General features: G+C 40.2%; 1 protein-coding gene and 1 long non-coding RNA gene across 3 annotated transcripts in view; one reads left to right on the top strand and one right to left on the bottom strand.

The window, feature by feature from the left end:
- PPP1R14C (protein phosphatase 1 regulatory inhibitor subunit 14C) overlaps positions 1-17,240 on the top strand; it is a 66,147-nt gene that overhangs the window by 45,871 nt on the left and 3,036 nt on the right. The window contains exons 2-3 of one of the 2 annotated variants that reach the window (XM_074948607.1): positions 6,643-6,726; positions 8,055-8,087. In XM_074948607.1, the coding sequence (XP_074804708.1) occupies positions 6,643-6,726; positions 8,055-8,087 (117 nt within the window). The remainder of the gene's footprint in view (positions 1-6,642; positions 6,727-8,054; positions 8,088-17,240) is intronic. The other variant, XM_074948608.1, reaches the window with a different exon arrangement.
- Positions 1-17,240, bottom strand: part of LOC141984984 (uncharacterized) — a 52,181-nt gene that overhangs the window by 24,721 nt on the left and 10,220 nt on the right. Inside the window, exon 3 of the long non-coding RNA XR_012638845.1 lies at positions 10,090-10,236. This is a non-coding gene — a long non-coding RNA (uncharacterized LOC141984984). The remainder of the gene's footprint in view (positions 1-10,089; positions 10,237-17,240) is intronic.

A 17,240-nucleotide genomic window follows, 5' to 3' on the forward strand; every position in this document is an offset into this window, starting at 1 on the left:
GAAGGCTGAGGGGAGATACAATTGCTCTCTCTAAATACGTCAGTGGTATAAACACCAGGGAGGAAGAGGAGTTATTTAAGTTAAGGGTCGATGTTGGCACAAGAACAAATGGATATAAACTGGCCCTCAATAAGTTTAGTCTTGAAATTAGATGAAAATTTCTAGCCATCAAGGGAGTAAAGTTCTGGAACAGCCTTCCACAGGGAATAGTGGGAGCAAAAAACCAACCTTGTTTTAAAACTGAGCTTGATACGTTTACAGAGGAGATGATATGATGAAATTGCCTACAACGGTATATAACCCCTTCATGACTGCTGTTAGAAAATATCTCCAACAGCTGCAGATGGAACACTAGAAGGGGAGGGCTTTGAGTTACTACAGATAATTTTTCCCTGGGTGTGTGCCCATGTGCTCAGGTTCTAACTGATTTGTCATATTTGGGGTTGGGAAAGAATTATGCCCCAGGTCAGATTGGCAGAGACCCTGTTTTTTTGGTGGTGGTGGTGTTTGTGTTTTGCTTTCCTCTGCAGTATGGGCCACTGCACTGCTTTCTAGCAAACAGTTGTGTAACCACTGGAAAAATGTCACACACAACCCTCCCTGCTACCGCCAGTCACTGGCTTACATGAAGGATGATAGCCTTCTTTTGCTACCTGTTACTCCTTTAGCTTGATCAAGAGAGGTCTGATAATGAGGTCCTGGGTTTAAACCCTGCTAACAAACCATGTAGCAAGAAAATAAGTTTTAGTAAAGATTGCATCATATGCATATGCCCATACAGACTGAATAAAGTTTGCATGGCTACCTTATTTCTTACATTTCTTAACTTACAAAGCCATACACTCAAAACCTTAACATAGTGAGTGTGAGAGAGACCCTCTCAAGTTGTGTGGTGTTATCATACTTATTCTCTGCCACTGTACTAGGTGCTGTACAAACAGAACAAAAAGTCAGTCCTTGCCCCAAAGAGCTTACAATCTAAGTTAGCATTTATTGGAAGATAGGATTTCTCAGAACATTGCCAGTGGGCTACTAAACCTTTTACTTGTTGGTCATCAATCTGACTCTAGCTCAGCCTAGTAAGGACTGATTTTTTTCCCCCTCCTCTAGTGGATATATGGCTCCTATATGAGAAGGTTGGATCCTAACCCATTACCTCAGTCCCTCCTACGCTCTGTCAGGAGCACACTATAGTTTAGTCTCCTGTGGGCTGTAAAACTTTGGTTTCTTTTCTGTTGTTGGGTTTAGTATGCAGGTGCTGGGTGGTGGTGGTGGTCTGTGACATACAGAAGGCCAGACTAAATGATCTGGTGGTCCCATCTAGACTTAAACTCCATGATTCTATGGTAACCTGGCCTACAAACTTGTACAAGCCTATGCTTAGCCCAGACTTGGAACTTGCATTAAATCTGAGGCAGAAGCAGGAAACAGGTTGATCAGTATGGGAGAAGAGAGCATTGAGGATAGGGCAGATTTCTTCAGGGAAATCTTGTTTTCAATTTTAAAATCCATTGTTGCTTTTAAATCGAAGAAGCTAACTTAACTTATCAGAATGCATATATGGCTTTTTGGTAGATCTCCCAGATCCTGGATTACTTGAAAAATTGTACCTGACAATGTGTGATGTGCTGACCACCGCTGCTAATCTATAATGGCAGGTACAAAATGTGTGTGGTTTAAAAACAAAACGAACTTTGACCCTGCTTTGCATGTGCACTCAAAATAGTTTTGTGGCCTGTGTAGCTATATAAATCAGTGTTTATACACAGGTCTGTAGTGGCAATTTAGATGAATGTCTACATGTTAATGAAATAACAGTTTGCAGTCCATATTGTGGCAAAATACCTTGTTCGCCTCAGTAGGCTCAGTCCTTTTTAGCCTTGGAGACTCAGGTTTGGGGCAAGGCGAATCCTGAAAGGTGGCACAGGGTCCTGCTACTCCTCTTCTCAGTCACTCCCTTGTGCTCATTTTCCTTCCCTTCTGGGGAGTGAGCGCAGCCTCCCTACTGGGAAGGTCTGGTGTCTTGCTGCAAACAGCATACTGGCAACTTCCCTGCTCCTCTCACCCTCCCTCTCCTACCACCCAGGGGAGGGTTTAAAAAGGTCCCAAGTAGTTGGAGTCAGCTGAACCTAATTGGTTCCCTAGCAACCCCTTTTCCAGCTGAACCTTATTGCCCTGTATTCTCTCTCCTCAGTGGATAGGGAGGGGCCTTTTAATCCCCTGGGACTAATTACTACCCCCCTTTTGTAGGTGTTTGTCCTGGGGCTTACCACAGTATACACTAGTATTAAGAATATTGAACAAATTCTGAATTTCATCTTAATTCCAAACCAAGGATTCTTTGGGTATTAACAGTAGTCAAAATACACCGCATACGTAAAATATTGTAAAGGTGCAGGACCCATTGATCAGATTTCTGGATTTTAACATGAGTGATTTGGAAATTAATATAGGTCAGGCTAGTTAGGCACCTTAAGTAACTACTAATGAATGGTCTAGGGAGCTAGGGAACAGGAGTGGCTAACGGGAGTTTTGCGAGGGACTTCTCCAAGTGAAGGAGGAGTGATTACATGACTCTTGGGGTGTGTGTGTATGTGTATGTGTATGTATGTGTGTTTGTGGTGTCCTTGCTGCTTGACTGAAATATACTGTGTGGTGTATTTGTTTGGGGGCCCGTATACTGACCGTGTGTGTGCTGAGCCTAACGGCTTGCTAGGCAAGGCTGAGAGCTTCTTAACGAGGCTTTGATCCCTACGCCCTCTAGCACCTATCAACCCTTAACCAGGGGAGACTACAATGGGTCATACTCATTGAAGACCAGGGCTTTAAAAAGCTCACTCCTAAGCTACCAGAGGAGTGGCTAACTGGAGTTTTGCGAGGGAGTTTAGAGGGGGTGTGTGTGCGGGGGGGGAGGCTAGATACACTTAACGTTCTTTAAACTTAAACCAAAAACACCCCCTGATAAAAACAAAACAGCAACAAAGGAACGAGCTTCAGGAATAAAAATATAATGCAGGTAGAATTCCAGCAACAGAGTGGGGGCTATCCAATTTATTGCACCCAATGCAGCATGTATGATTACCTGCCATATGGGCGGGTGGCATCTGTGTGCATTCGGTGCAAGGAGCTCCTGGCCCTCAGACATGGTGTACAGGCTTTGGAGACCAGAGTGGCTGAGCTGGAGGAGCTAAGGGAGACAGAGAGGTACATAGATGAGACTTTCCAGGATACTGTAGAAAGGCCCCACCCCCGGTCTGACAGCCTCTGTGCTGTTGAGGAGGATGAAAGTCTCGGGGAAGGAGAACATCCAACTGGAGCAGAGGGAAATGATCCCATAGTTGGGAGCATAAACTCTGGCAAATGACGTGTAAAAATATAATTAGAAAGACCAAAAAAGAATTTGAAGAACAGCTAGCCAAAGACTCAAAGTAATAGCAAAATTATTTTTTTAAAGTAAATCAGAAGCAGGAAGTCTGCTAAAAAACCAGTGGGGCTACTGGACAGTCGAGATGCTAAAGGAGCACTCAAGGACGATAGGATCATTGCAGAGAAACTAAATTAATTCTTTGCATCGGTGTTCACGGCTGAAGATGAGGGAGATTACTAAACCTGAGCCATTCTTTTTAAGTGACAAATCTGAGGAACTGTCCCAGATTGAGGTGTCTTTAGAGGAGGTTTTGGAACAAGTTGACAAACTAAACAGTAATAAGTCACCAGGACCAGATGGTATTCACCCAAGAGTTCTGAAGGAACTCAAATGTGAAATTGCAGAACTACTAACTGTAGTCTGTAACCTATCATTTAAATCAGCTTCTGTATCAAATGACTGGAGAATAGCTAATGTGATGCCAATTTTTAAAAAGGGCCCCCGAGGTGATCCCAGCAATTACAGGTTGGTAAGCCTGACTTCAATAGCAGGCAAACTGGTTGAAACTATAGTAAAGAACAAAATTGGCAGACGCAAAGATGAACATAATTTGTTGGGGAAGAGTCAACATGGTTTTGTAAAGGGAAATCATGCCTCACCAATCTACTAGAATTATTTGAGGAGTCAACAAGCACGTGGATAAGGGGATCCAGTGGATAAACTGTCATAGGATAAGAGGGAAAGTCCTCTCATGGATTGGTAACTGGTTAAGAAATAGGAAACAAAAGGTAGGAATAAATGGTCAGTTTTCAGAATGGAGAGAGGAAAATAGTGGTGTCCCCGAGGGGTATGTACTGAGACCAGTCCTATTCAACATATTCATAAATGATCTGGAAAAAGGGGTGAACAGTGAGGTGGCAACATTTGCAGTTGATACAAAACTGCTCAGCATAGTTAAGTCCCAGGCAAACTGCAAAGAGCTACAAAAGGATCTCTCAAAACCGGGTGACTGGGCAACAAAATGGCAGATAAAATTCAATGTTGATAAATGCAAAGTAATGCACATTGCAAAACATAATCTCAACATAAATTAGCTGTTACCACTCGAGAAAGAGATCTTGGTGTCATGGTGTCATAGTGGATAGTTCTCTGAAAACATCCACTCAGTGTGCAGCGGCAGTCAAAAAAGCGAACAGAATGTTGGGAATCATCAAGAAATGGATAGATAATAAGACAGAAAATATCATATTGCCTCTGTATAAATCCATGGTACACCCACATCTTGAATACTGCGTGCAGATGTGGTTGCCCCATCTTAAAAAAGATATATTGGAATTCAGAAAAGGGCAACAAAAATGATTAGGGGTATGGAACAGCTTCCATCTGAGGAGAGATTAATAAGACTGGGACTCTCCAGCTTGGAAAAGAGACAACTAAGAAGGAATATGATTGAGGTCTATAAAATCATGATTGGTGTGATGACAGTAAATAAGGAAGTGTTATTTACTCCTTCTCATAACACAAAAACTAGAGGTCACCAAATGAAATTAATAGCCAGCAGGTTTAAAACAAAAAGAAATATTTCTTCACACAATGCACAGTCACCTGTGGAACTCTTTGTCAGAGGATGTTGTGAAGGCTAAGACTATAACAGAATTTAAAAAAAAACAACAAAAAAACCTAGATAAATTAATGGAAGATAGGTCCATCAATGGCTATTAGCCATGATAGACACGGATGGTGTCCTTAGCCTCTGTTGGCCAGAAGCTGGGAATGAGTGACAGGGAATGGATCACTTGATGATTACCTGTTCTGTTCATTCCGTCTGGGGCATCTGGCATTGGCCACTGTTGGAAGAAAGGATATTGGGCGAAATGGACCTTTGGTCTGACCCAGTATGGCCGCTTTTATTTCTTATGTCTAACTTTAGAATTCTGACTTCATATTGAATGGTGGTTTTTTAGTCCACACAATTCTTTTAAAGTATTATTTTTTTCACCCTTCTTACACTTAATTTGTACCCAGTTTTGGGGAAGAGGTTGGTGTGTGTGTGTGTGTGTGTGTGTGTGTGCGCGTGCATGCATGCATGCATGCAGTATTTTAGGGGAAAAAAGTAACTTCCAGTTGAAAATATTTTTGATTTTACTCAATGAATGTCCACGCCTAACTATTGCTTGACGTGTCTCCTGCTGCATTTGCTAACCATGCAAGTGACTTGCATTCCATATCCTAGCATGTTTCTTTGCCATTTCTACTTTTTTCAAAAGAAAAAACAATCCATCCACATCCCTCAAGAAATAACAAAATGCAAACTTAGCTTAAAGGAGAAGCTTAAGTCTCTGTCCTAGTTGGTGTTTTGTTTGCAGGTGGAATCTGTGATCTGGCTAGTTATTTTGATGGTGTGAATAAAATGAATCTTCACTGCTAACATTGAGATACTTGTAAGTACAGAGGAACAACTCTGACATTGTATTTGGTCAGACAGTTAAAATGCTCAACAGATTTTTTTTTTATTATTTTTTTTTTACATAATTTAAATGCAGTAAGCAGGGATATCTAAATTTTAGCAAAAATGCTTTCTATTGGAGAGACTGAAGAAGCATGTAGTACTCCAAAATCTATATATTGCTGATCATGTTTCCTAAAACTAGTGGGCAGAAAGATCCAATTTCTGAATGGCTTTGTCTCACATGTAACATCTGTCTGATTTCAGTGGTGACGCAAAAGCTCTGGGATATCAATTGAATATAAAAATCTTATGGGGAAAGACTTTGTGCATGAAATTTCTCATTTCTTCTTTGTGGGCACTGGAAATCTGAACTTTTCTGCTGGGAACTAGGGTGTCACTTTGTGCTAACAGTGAATGAGCATGCCTTTCCATAACTGAAACAAGGTAGGAACAGCCGAAAGGCCAATCCAGAGTATAATTTTCAAAGCAATTCTTTTGCTTCTCTATCCCTTCCCCCGCACCGAACACTTCATCTGCTCCAATCCAAGGAGGGCTGTATGCAGCTATTCTTGAATTAGTTAACACTGTTCCTGAAATTGTCAGAAGAGTTAAGAGAAATCTCCCTTCCTGTACTACCAAGGCCTAAGCATGCTGTTTGTGACCTCTCTTGGCCTAGGAATGAAGAACCAACCTGGTGTCTCTAATTGATTTCTTTCTCCTCTGACCCCCAGCAGATGGTAATGTACATGCTATTGCTAGACTGCCAGCTCAGCTTTTGAGTCGGACAACTTAATGCACTCAACCTGATTTTTTTTTCCTTTTGCAGGAAGAAGAGATGCCAGATGTAGAAATTGACATTGATGACCTTCTTGATGCAACTAATGAAGAGGAGAGAGCTATCAAATTACAGGTAAAATATTTTTCCTTAAGTAAACTTGAGCATATAGCTGACTTAAGATATAGTCACCCTGATATGTTAATTCTGAATGACTCTGCTTCTGGTGGTAGCCTTAGAATGAGTATTTCCTAAATTTGAGAAAAGGGAATTTAATGTAACCTGTCTAGGACTACTGTCTGAATGTAAACAGATTCCCTAGCATTATGAGGAAACTCCTTGAATGAGGATGACAATAGTAAAAATACAATGTCCAGTACACTAGTGAGAGGGATAATTATTCTGAGAAGTAGTAGATCACCTTAACTTTTCTCCAAGTGTCATTAGTATTGTAAAATATGAAGAGGAAAAACCCACGTTAACTTTAAGAACCTCAGAAACCAGTGGGTCTTCTGGTCATGACAGTGTTGGCATTATTCCCTATTAATGCATGTGTACTGATCCCTGTGGTCTTCATTACTAATCTTTTCCTAGCAATGGAAAAAATAACTACAGCTTCTGTTGAAACACCTGCAATTTTTTGAGTGTAAAAGCATAACCCATTGGTAGCCATTCAGGGCTCTATCTAAAATGTGGGGTGCAAATCAAGATAGTCAACAACAAGAATTAACAAAACAGGGAAATCCAAAGTATGTCATCTGAATTAGGCAATTACAGTAGACTTCTTGGTCTAATTACATAGTCTTGTTTGAGGTAAATGTTAATGAAATGGAGTGGGGGAGGGAAGAGTGGGGAGAAAAGAAGAATAATTGTGTGTCTGGAAAAGACACTTGAAGCCAGTGCGGGACTTGCCATAAAATGGGTAATAGTTAAGATATATGAGGGGAAATGAAACAAGATCTAGTAAACATGTGAACAGGGAGGAAGGTCTGTAAAGAACCCAATTAGTGATGCCCTAGTGAAAAGCTCCCAGTAAAAAGTTACTTGAATCTTGGGGTGTGTTGGGGGTAGTATTTGTATGTATGAAATCTTAGCTTCTCCTCCTCTCTGTCTCCTTGGAGATTTACAAATTGGGATTTTTAATGTAGAATTCCTTTTTAAGGAAGCTGCTACTACTTCCCCTCTGAGCCCAGTGGTGTAGTCCCTTTCTGCTATAGATACTTTGCTGCTCCTATGCTGCTACGCTCTGGGAGGGGTTATTGAATGTAAAGATTGCACATCTCTCCTCTGTAAGCTACATGAAAGCTCATTGATCTAGCTTGATCATATATGGGAAAAACACTATGAAAGTACGATAGTCTCAGATTATAGATTTGTTTTTACTTTTCAAAACTTAGTACAGAAACTGTATTCAAAACTTAATACATGACTTAATACAGACTTCTTTCATGTTTTACTTCTAGGAAGTTCTTGTAGATTGCTACAAACCAACAGAGGTAAACTACCCCTTTTCTTGAATACCATTTTTCCCTGTTAAAAACAGTGTAGTCGTACTATATCTATATCTTTAGGTAAAAATATGGGAATGCTGATTGGGCCTGACAGTCTCCCCTGGAATGCTGGAGTTCTGTTATTTGACTGGAGCAGGATTGGGCTCTTTGGAAGAAAGTTGATTATTCCTAGATAAGTGTTAGGGTTTTGATTTGTGATGCAGGTAAAATGTGCAAACTATAAACGTAGGGTTACTTGTCCTTCTCTAATGTTTTGGTTGCCTTCAATAACACCTAAATCAAGATGTGAAGCTCGGATGTGAAGACGTGAACAAATGGAATTACTTCATCTGAAATGATAAAAGTCTAACTGACCAAATGACTATATTTGCATAACATTGTTTCAACCTATTAAATGTATTGTATGGTCTCCTAAGCAAGACCATTATACTCTTGTCTTTTTTAGCTTATCTTTGGGGAGAGACTTACATCTTATTTTATAGACATTTGTTTGAGCGGTATGTGTCCAGCCACCTTTATAAATGGATACAAATACAATACAGTGGAATGATTAAGCCAACAGACTTCTATTAAGTGGATATTCGGATGGAAGTTTAGTATTTCTATAGAAAATATTTGTAAGCACCTATACCACTTTTAATATATTACAATTGCACATGTTTACTAGGAAGAGTGACCCTGGTGATCTAACAGATATTTTGAATAGTTGAACTACTAAAATGCATGATGGAAGCTTTTAAGTTCCTGAACAGTTCATTTTAAATAAAGTGGTCCCCATTATAAAATCAATACTTTCTGAACAAATGCCAAATAGTGGTATCTAAGATACTGCAGTTGTGGGTGGGGAATGCACAGTAGCTTGGATTCCATTATTTGGTAACTGCTGTAGTCAAGCTGTGCTTGACAGGGGTGTGTGCCATTATTAAACAAGGCTTTGGGTAACATAGTTCTGCTTCAAGGGAGAACAGGGCTGAAATGGCTATAATCTGACCTGCTTTCTTTAACAGAATACTGAAGCAATCTGTCAGGCAAAACCTCTGTTATGGCTGAAAGGACAATTCTTTGTCTATTTCTGCCTTAAATTCTTACTGAACCGTATACTGGAGAAGTCTGTTTATGACCAATTGCTGCAGCCATGGCCAATGAAGTCTCTTGTTTGGGATGATGGAAAAGTAGCTCAGAAAGACTTGGATACTAATGCTTGTATAGCTTATCCTTCAGTGCGATGGAAATGGTAGACGTGGTACGCTGCTGGGATTCCTACAGAGATACCAGGCTAAAAGGCCAGGTCTTTCTGATGTGTCTTAGAGTAGTTGTGCTATGTTTGAGATGACCCAGTCAACATATTCCAGCAAAGGCCATTGAACTTCAATTGTTTTTCATGCTATTGGTCAGGAACCTGACATTGCTGATGTCTCTCGGACTTTGAGGTGAAGAGATGCAGAACAGGATGCTAGTAGCTCACTTGGGCTTATTGAGAGTGGCTCTGAGTATCTCTCTTGTTTTAATCTTGCAAGATTACCCCATTCTCCCAACTAGATAAATGTGTGAGGATGGCTTTTTTGGGAGGGAAGGGTAGGGCAAGAGAGCAAACTAATAATTACAAAATTAGTTTAAGCTAAAATTATTTTGCTTAAAAATCTGTTTATTATACCAAAATTCTGTCTAGTTTGTATTTGTCTCAAGAAAAATGTTATTTCTGTATTCTGAATATACACCTGACACTTGAGAATGAGGCGGTGTTCAGTGTTTAACATAATTTTAGAAAATATCTGTATGCATGAGGGAATGCACTTACAGTAATAAAGACAGGGTTAATTGGTATGGCAGCTTAAATGGAATAGTACGTAGATCTGTGTGTGCGCTAATGTTAAACTGAAAGTAAAGAGCCAAAGTTTGAAGGCACCACCATAGGGGATTAGATTTTAGTATTCTAATTTCTTGGTCCTTGACTCCTGTGCCAGTGAAATGGAGGCAATGCTCTTACCTTGAAGAGTCTCCCCTCACTCCCTTGGTGACCCTTTGAGCTGGCAGGGGAGCAGAATTGACAGACTGCAGTGAGCAGGGTCTCTTCTTCCTCTGCCAGTGGGGTAATCAGCCCAGTTTGGGGTTGAGAAGGGGAAAAGAGAAAATCCTGGGACATGGGAGAAAAAAAAAACACCACACACACACACTGTATCTCTATATCTATATATCTCTCTATATATCTATAAAAAAAAATCTGTCTGTTTATCACACTAGCATGTGAACTATTTCTATAAGAGCAAGAGTGTGTGTGTGTGTGTGTGTGTAGAGAGAGAAGTGTAGTGTGTGGCATTTCTCCTTCTAATGAGCTGTAATTCAAATATGGTAAGTTCTGTTTCTGGCAAGGACTTAACATTTAAACATCTACCACCTGAAAAATGCTTGTGATCCTGAGTTCTAACCAAAAAAAATTAATGTAGTATGAAATCTGCAATTTTACAGCACATGAAAGGAAAGCTAATAAAGTCAAAGTTCACTAATTTGAAGTTCACACAATCATAGAATATCAGGGTTGGAAGGACTCTCAGGAGATCTAGTCCAACTCCCTGCTCAAAGCAGGACCAATCTGCAATTTTTGCCCCAGATCCCTAAATGGCCCCCTCAAGGATTGAACTCACAACCCTGGGTTTAGCAGGCCAATGCTCAAACCACTGAGCTATCCCTCCCCCCTACTTTATATGTTTGACAAGGTGTCACTTTTGCAGATTGACAGGTTTCAGAGTAACAGCCGTGTTAGTCTGTATTCGCAAAAAGAAAAGGAGTACTTGTGGCACCTTAGAGACTAACCAATTTATTTGAGCATAAGCTTTCGTGAGCTACAGCTCATCTCAAGTCAGTTCTGCTTAGTTTCCACAACTCTCTTTGGAGGTGGAAGGTTAAGGAAAGTTTCAGGAGTTATTTCTGTGCATTAATACTCAATGGCTTTTCTGATCCGAAGAAACAGAATTATTTAGGTCACTCAGCAGGTGGCAGGTTTTAAGGTTTTCTCTCTCTTAGATTATCTAAAGTAATAATAGCACTAATTTATAAGTGTTTATCTTCCTTCAAAGTAAAATACAACTAGACCCTTGAGCATGATCAAAAAGAAAAGGAGGACTTGTGGCACCTTAGAGACTAACAAATTTATTTGAGCATAAGCTTTCGTGAGCTACAGCTCACTTCATTGGATGCTGTAGCTCACGAAAGCTTATGCTCAAATAAATTTGTTAGTTTCTAAGGTGCCACAAGTACTCCTTTTCTTTTTGCAAATACAGACTAACACGGCTGCTACTCTGAAACCTGAGCATAATCAGTTATTCTAAAAGCTTAGGTTGTGTAAGACAGCAATTGCTGCTACTTTCACCTGAACTAAACATGTTTAAAGCTGGCATATTGCAGTAAATTATCATTTTCATAACTTTGTAAACTTAATATTTCAAATAAAGAAATATCAGTCATTCAATATCTTCAAATTATTTTGATGAAGGTATTATGGATTATAGTTTGGCTTGCATATAAAATAAGACCCACTGACTAAAAGCCATTTAAATATATTCAATGTAACATCTTAATCAAGAACAACATGTAATGTGACTGATATGTCCCCTAATCTCAGAAGCAAGTTTGGTCATGTGTGCCAGGAACTAAAAATGTCTTCTGGGCACATGATGCCAACTTCACTGTATTTCTAAAATCAGTGGCTAAGAGGCACACTTTGCAAGATACTGTTAGATCTTAAAGTATAAATAATAAAGGCCTGCTTCCTTAATGTGATTAGGTCACACCTGCTGAAGAGAAACTGAGATACCTCTAGAAAACCCAGTCTAGGGAAGAGAATATAAGTTTAAAGAAAAGCCTCCAAGTCTGGCATGCCCAAGTTTGAAAAATTCAGTCTGCAAGACTTTGAATTGTATTGCTGAATTCTTTACACCACCTAAGAGTGGATATTCCTCTTCCATTTTTGAATAGTGTATAATGGAAAGGAAAAAATGGGAGTTCCTTCTGTGACAGAAGACCCAGTCTTGTGGTGAATGAATATTTTGGAAGACTACTGTAGCTCCTTTTTTAGATGGGTGGAGAAACTTAAGGAGCATTTTAAGTCTCGTCTGCAAAATAACTGTCACGAAGAGGTGAGGAATATATGTTGGGTCCATATTTTTCTTTATCCATGAGGGTCACTTAATAAATTTTCATGTTCCAGTTGATTTTAATATTTATGTATTCTGCAAGAACTTGAGCTTCTCTACTCAAAACAGCTAGCCATTCTCAGAATAGAATACCATCCCTATACTCTAGCCTGTGGAAGAAGCATGGCCTTTCTGCGCTGTCCTGGGAGTGAGAAGATCAAGACAGACCTGGGGCAAGTCAATATTTCTGTTCCTCAATTCCCTGTCTGTCAAATGCGAGGATGCTTACTCTGAATCACAGGCGGTGTTTGTGGTGATAAATGTATGTTTGTAGCACTCATGTTGCAGTGATGAGCACCACAGAAAAGCCTCTGGGTATTGTCATCTGTCGGGGAGGACACTAGAACTTACTCTTTTGCTGATCTATTGAAAATTTAATATTAAAGAACTGTTGTGGTCCTGAAAAGAATGAGTTTTATCAAGGCATCCATTTTGAAGAAGTTGAGGACTCTATCTGTATTAACTTCTGAGAATCTCTCACTGGTGTAGCTCCACCATTGGTAGCAATAGTGAGAATGCTAGTGTAAGATAGGTTCAGAGCAAGTCTAAGAAACCTCTGGCTAGTCTACATTAGTGCTCGCGCTGGTGGGGCTGCCACAGTGACTAGCACAATGATGGGAGATTTCCTGTTGTAAACAAGGCCAATGAGGTTGGTAATTTTGATAATTCATGTCTAGGCTGTCTCTGACTGTGTGTGTGTGTGTATGTATGTATGTATGTATGTATGTACACATACCAGAGATAGAAAACTTCAATTTCTCTTGAAAGTTGTTTTTGACAAAATGCTAGAAAACTTTGTTTTGTTTTGTTTTTTTTACTCTTCCTTTTACCCTTTATTTTCCACTGAGAAAAGGGAGGAAAGGAAGAGAAGTAGGGGAAACCAAAAGCATTGAGTGGAAATGTCAAAAAAAAGCTTTTCACTGGAAATTTTGAGAATTATTGGCATTTTTCAACCAGTCAAACAGTGTCTCATGGCAAAGGTGCAGTTGGCCCTTCACTGCAGCTCTTGGGCAGGAAATTATGTGCTTAACAACATCATGTATCCATGAATGGAGTCAGCAAAAGGAAGTACGGGACTCTATTAGTTAAGTGACTTAATCAGTGCCCCCTCGCTACTTGAACAGTTGGAGCGTTGGAGAGGTTTTCAGTCCTGCATTGGGAAGAATGCGTTTGAGCTGGCATTTCCCTACAGATCTGTTTTTCCAAGTTTAATTTCTAACTAGAGGAAATGATAGCTTCGTGACAAAGCTTTTGGACTATGGTTTGGGACAAATGTTTGGGCATGCCTCACACAATGCACATATTGTGCAGTTTACTCTACAGATGTGGCTGGCAAGCTCTCTTTCTTTTAATACCACAAATATAAGCAAAGGACCAGAACTGTGTTTCCATTGTAGTGATGCTGGTGCACTTTGTGGGGGAGAAGAAACAGCAAAAACAGCAGTGCCTGTGAATAGTTCAGCAGGTGTGGGAATACTCAGGATATATGATCTCTTCACCATATACCTTCCACAAGCCACTGGCTAAATGCCACAATAGAGATGGGAAAGGTCAGTCCCAATGAAGTGGCACTATCCCCAGGACAACTTGGGGGAAGGGATTATGTTTCAGTGAGCAGCTTAGTGTGCAAGAGGACTGCTATCTGCTCACACCAATATAGATCGGAGAGAGAAAGTAGACCCATGGCTCCACCTCCTTCCTTCCCCTTTTGAGGCACCTGTCACCACCCCGCCCCACCATTGGCCCAGAGAGGGAACAAACCCTGCATTCTCTTTAGCACACTGCTGGCAACTGAGGCTTTGTATATTTTTCTCCCCCACACACACCTGTATAAAGACCTGTCCGTCTGTTCCTTTATTGAGACAATATCTTTTATTGGACTGATTTCTTGAATGTCCTGGGACCAACACAGTGATAGCTCACTGTTCCTGTATTGCTCCAGCTGATCAGTGTCCCTCTGAAGAGATGTCCTCCGCCTGTGGCCAGTGTTGCTCAATAACCCTATCAGGAGTTTTATTTGGCTGTGGAGAGCGAAGACTGTGGAGGGAAAGGTTACTTTGTGCGAATGAATACTGTCCCTTCTTTGGCTTGTCTTGTAAACCAGACTTGAAATGCTTCTGTATAGGATTCCAAGTATTTCTAGGCTAAGAGGAGCTCTTATCACAAGTATCCTGTACATGTGGAGAAACATCTGTTGGGATGGTGTCCAATTAGACTCTGGAACTAATTGGAATAACTTAAACAGGAAACCTGGAATTCATTGTTGGTCATTAAAACAGTGAATCACACCTCCAAAGAGGAGAGGTGAAATGATTTCCCCTCTTGCTGAATTAGCATTTCATCTCTTCCCCCCCCCCCCCGGCTTTATCTGAACTGCATGCCTTTGATTAGGAAAAATGTTAGAGGGGGGAGACCGGGAAAATGCCTGAAGGTCTGAATATAAATGAATTCAAATGAAATAGAGATTTAGTCTCTCTCTCTCTCTCTCTCATGAAAATTTGCTCTTTTGAATTAGAAAGGCATGTCTTCCAGAAACAATGGCTTCCCATGGTTCATTAACAGGGATCTCCACATTTGTAACAAATTGTGTTTAGAGGTGACCTGCAAAAGAAATTAAACTGGGTTTGTGCCTTTTTCCCCCCCTGCTTTGAAATTAAAGGCCTTACTTAGTGTGGTTCTTTGTTTTTTCTTCTTTAAAAATAAGAGGGGTGCCAAGTTTTGCTGCAGGGACTCCTTGGAGATAGCAAGGAGCAAACTATCTTAGCCCTTTGAATCTTTAACAGAACTGTTGTTCCTAAGTGTTTCTCAAGCATATGAGTTAAATAGATGTTAACAAAACCTGGAAAGGGAAGTGTTTTTGGTTTTTAAAAAAAATCAGGTTTTTTTTAACATAATCAGCTTTCATTTGCATGGTGACTGTCAATCCTGTCAATTCTCAATCATCATCAATCAAGCATTCCAAGAAAAACAAGGTAGAGAGAACCAGAATTTCTAATGTAAAAGTAAACTGTTTCTGAGGGTGTGTGTGTGTGTGTGGGGGGAGCAAATAGCCCCCCCACATATTAAGCTGCCTCCTACTACACCCGTAAAGAATAAAAGGTGCAGACAACCAATTTCAATCCTTTCTGTGTAGCATTTAAAGAAAGCAAAGGGCCATTGCTGTGCCAGAAGTATTGAGTTAGCTAATTTGGTGATTATAAAATGAATGCACAATAAACCATTATGAAGCATCGTCCCATCTCCCAACCAGCCAAGGAAAACAAATCTGCAGCCTTGTGAGATCCTTCTTGCTTTCTCTTTGCATGCTTACTCAGCTGTTCTTTGCTTTGAATGTGAGCAGAAAGGCACAGTTGTGTATTAGCATCTGAGTTTTATGCAGGCATCAGGGGCAGAATGATGCCCAGTGCAAAGCAAAAATCTTCTGGAAACACTCTGATTACGAGCTTGCTTCACTGCATACCTGTGGCATATATTAACTACCGCATGGTGTGAAGTATCTGCAACCTACAAATGCGTTGATAGTTTATGGTTTAGAATTCCTTATCACAAGTAAAATTGCTCCTGAGGGGGAAATCCTTTCTAATAACTTCATTTATTTCCTTAAATGAATGGTAATTTGTGTGGTTTGTCTCCTTTCCTGATCAACACCCTTCACTTAGCTTACATCTGGCTGGGGATTTCTCTTCTCCACCTACCAGCCAGTCAGATCAGCTTATTTTGATGTTCTATTGGGAGTATTAAGCAGCAACCAGCTGAAATTTCCAATGTAAAATGAAAGCCTCTTACTCTGTATAAGGTGTAGGAGGGTTGTGGTTCTACTTCAAAGGAGGAGGGGGAAACCCTCTTTGAATTTCTAAAACAGTGTTTCTTCTACTGATCGCTCATAATCTCCCATGGGTCTGTTTGCTTTCATTTTACACAGAGATTTCATCTGAAAGTAAGCTGGTCATAGTTAAATTTGATATCACAGGGGGAAAACTATTGAACAGCTCCTCTAGAAGGAGGGGTGAGAGAGGAGCTCAGTGGAATTCCATGGCCACATTTCAAATAGGAAAACTTGAGCAATCCAGTATCGGAAGTGCAGCTATACGGGTCCCTATATTCACATTTTAGGTACACAGGTTGCTGATCAACTCTTTTGTGTCCTGTTGACATTAAAGAGTCAGCCAAGTTCTGAACTGGATGTTTTGCAGCTGCCTATTCAGGGGGGAAAGGAGGTGAAGTACTGCAACCTTTTCTGGGAGCAGATAGGGAAGTTCCAGGCATTTAGGAAGGGAATGGGAGGCTGATCAAATAGGGCAGAAAGGAAGGAAAAAAGTTTTAGGAGGAGAAGAAATATCTTAATCGAGTGTTTGAGATATTGATGCATACTTTTTTTTCATTTGGGACAGCTGAGGGAGAAATCTATTTCAGGTTTTAAAAAATCTGTTTCCCCCATCAAATCTCTTCTAAATGGGCAGGGAAGAAGCTTGCTTTCCTTCTACCGTATTGCAATAGTGTGTGTTGAGACTCACGCAGTCCATCCAGAAACACACCAACCCCTCTCTTGAGTTAAATATATATCTAACCATAAATGTTACTCATAGTGACATCTCCCATAAATACTGTAGCCCTGGTAGCAAACAAACTTAAGCATTTGTTTTATCAGGGTTTCAACACGTTTATTTGAGCCTATCAGTGTGGCATGTAGGTGCTGACTTTGTTCACTGGCATTTCTAACCCTCCCCCCAGGGAATGAAACTTGGAAGTGCAACTTTTGTTACGGGCTAAGCAAAGGGCTTCATTTTTATTTAATATCACTATAGCGACATTAATGAAGATATCTTTTAAATCTAGGTCTATTGATTACTTTCATTTCCATTTTGGAATTGTCTTGTCAGCTATTTCCTGGCTTGCTACCCATAACTATATTATATTTCGGTATTTAAGAACTTAATGCCAAGCTGAC

This window comes from Natator depressus, chromosome 3, assembly GCF_965152275.1.
Source record: "Natator depressus isolate rNatDep1 chromosome 3, rNatDep2.hap1, whole genome shotgun sequence".
Lineage (NCBI taxonomy): Eukaryota > Metazoa > Chordata > Testudines > Cheloniidae > Natator > Natator depressus.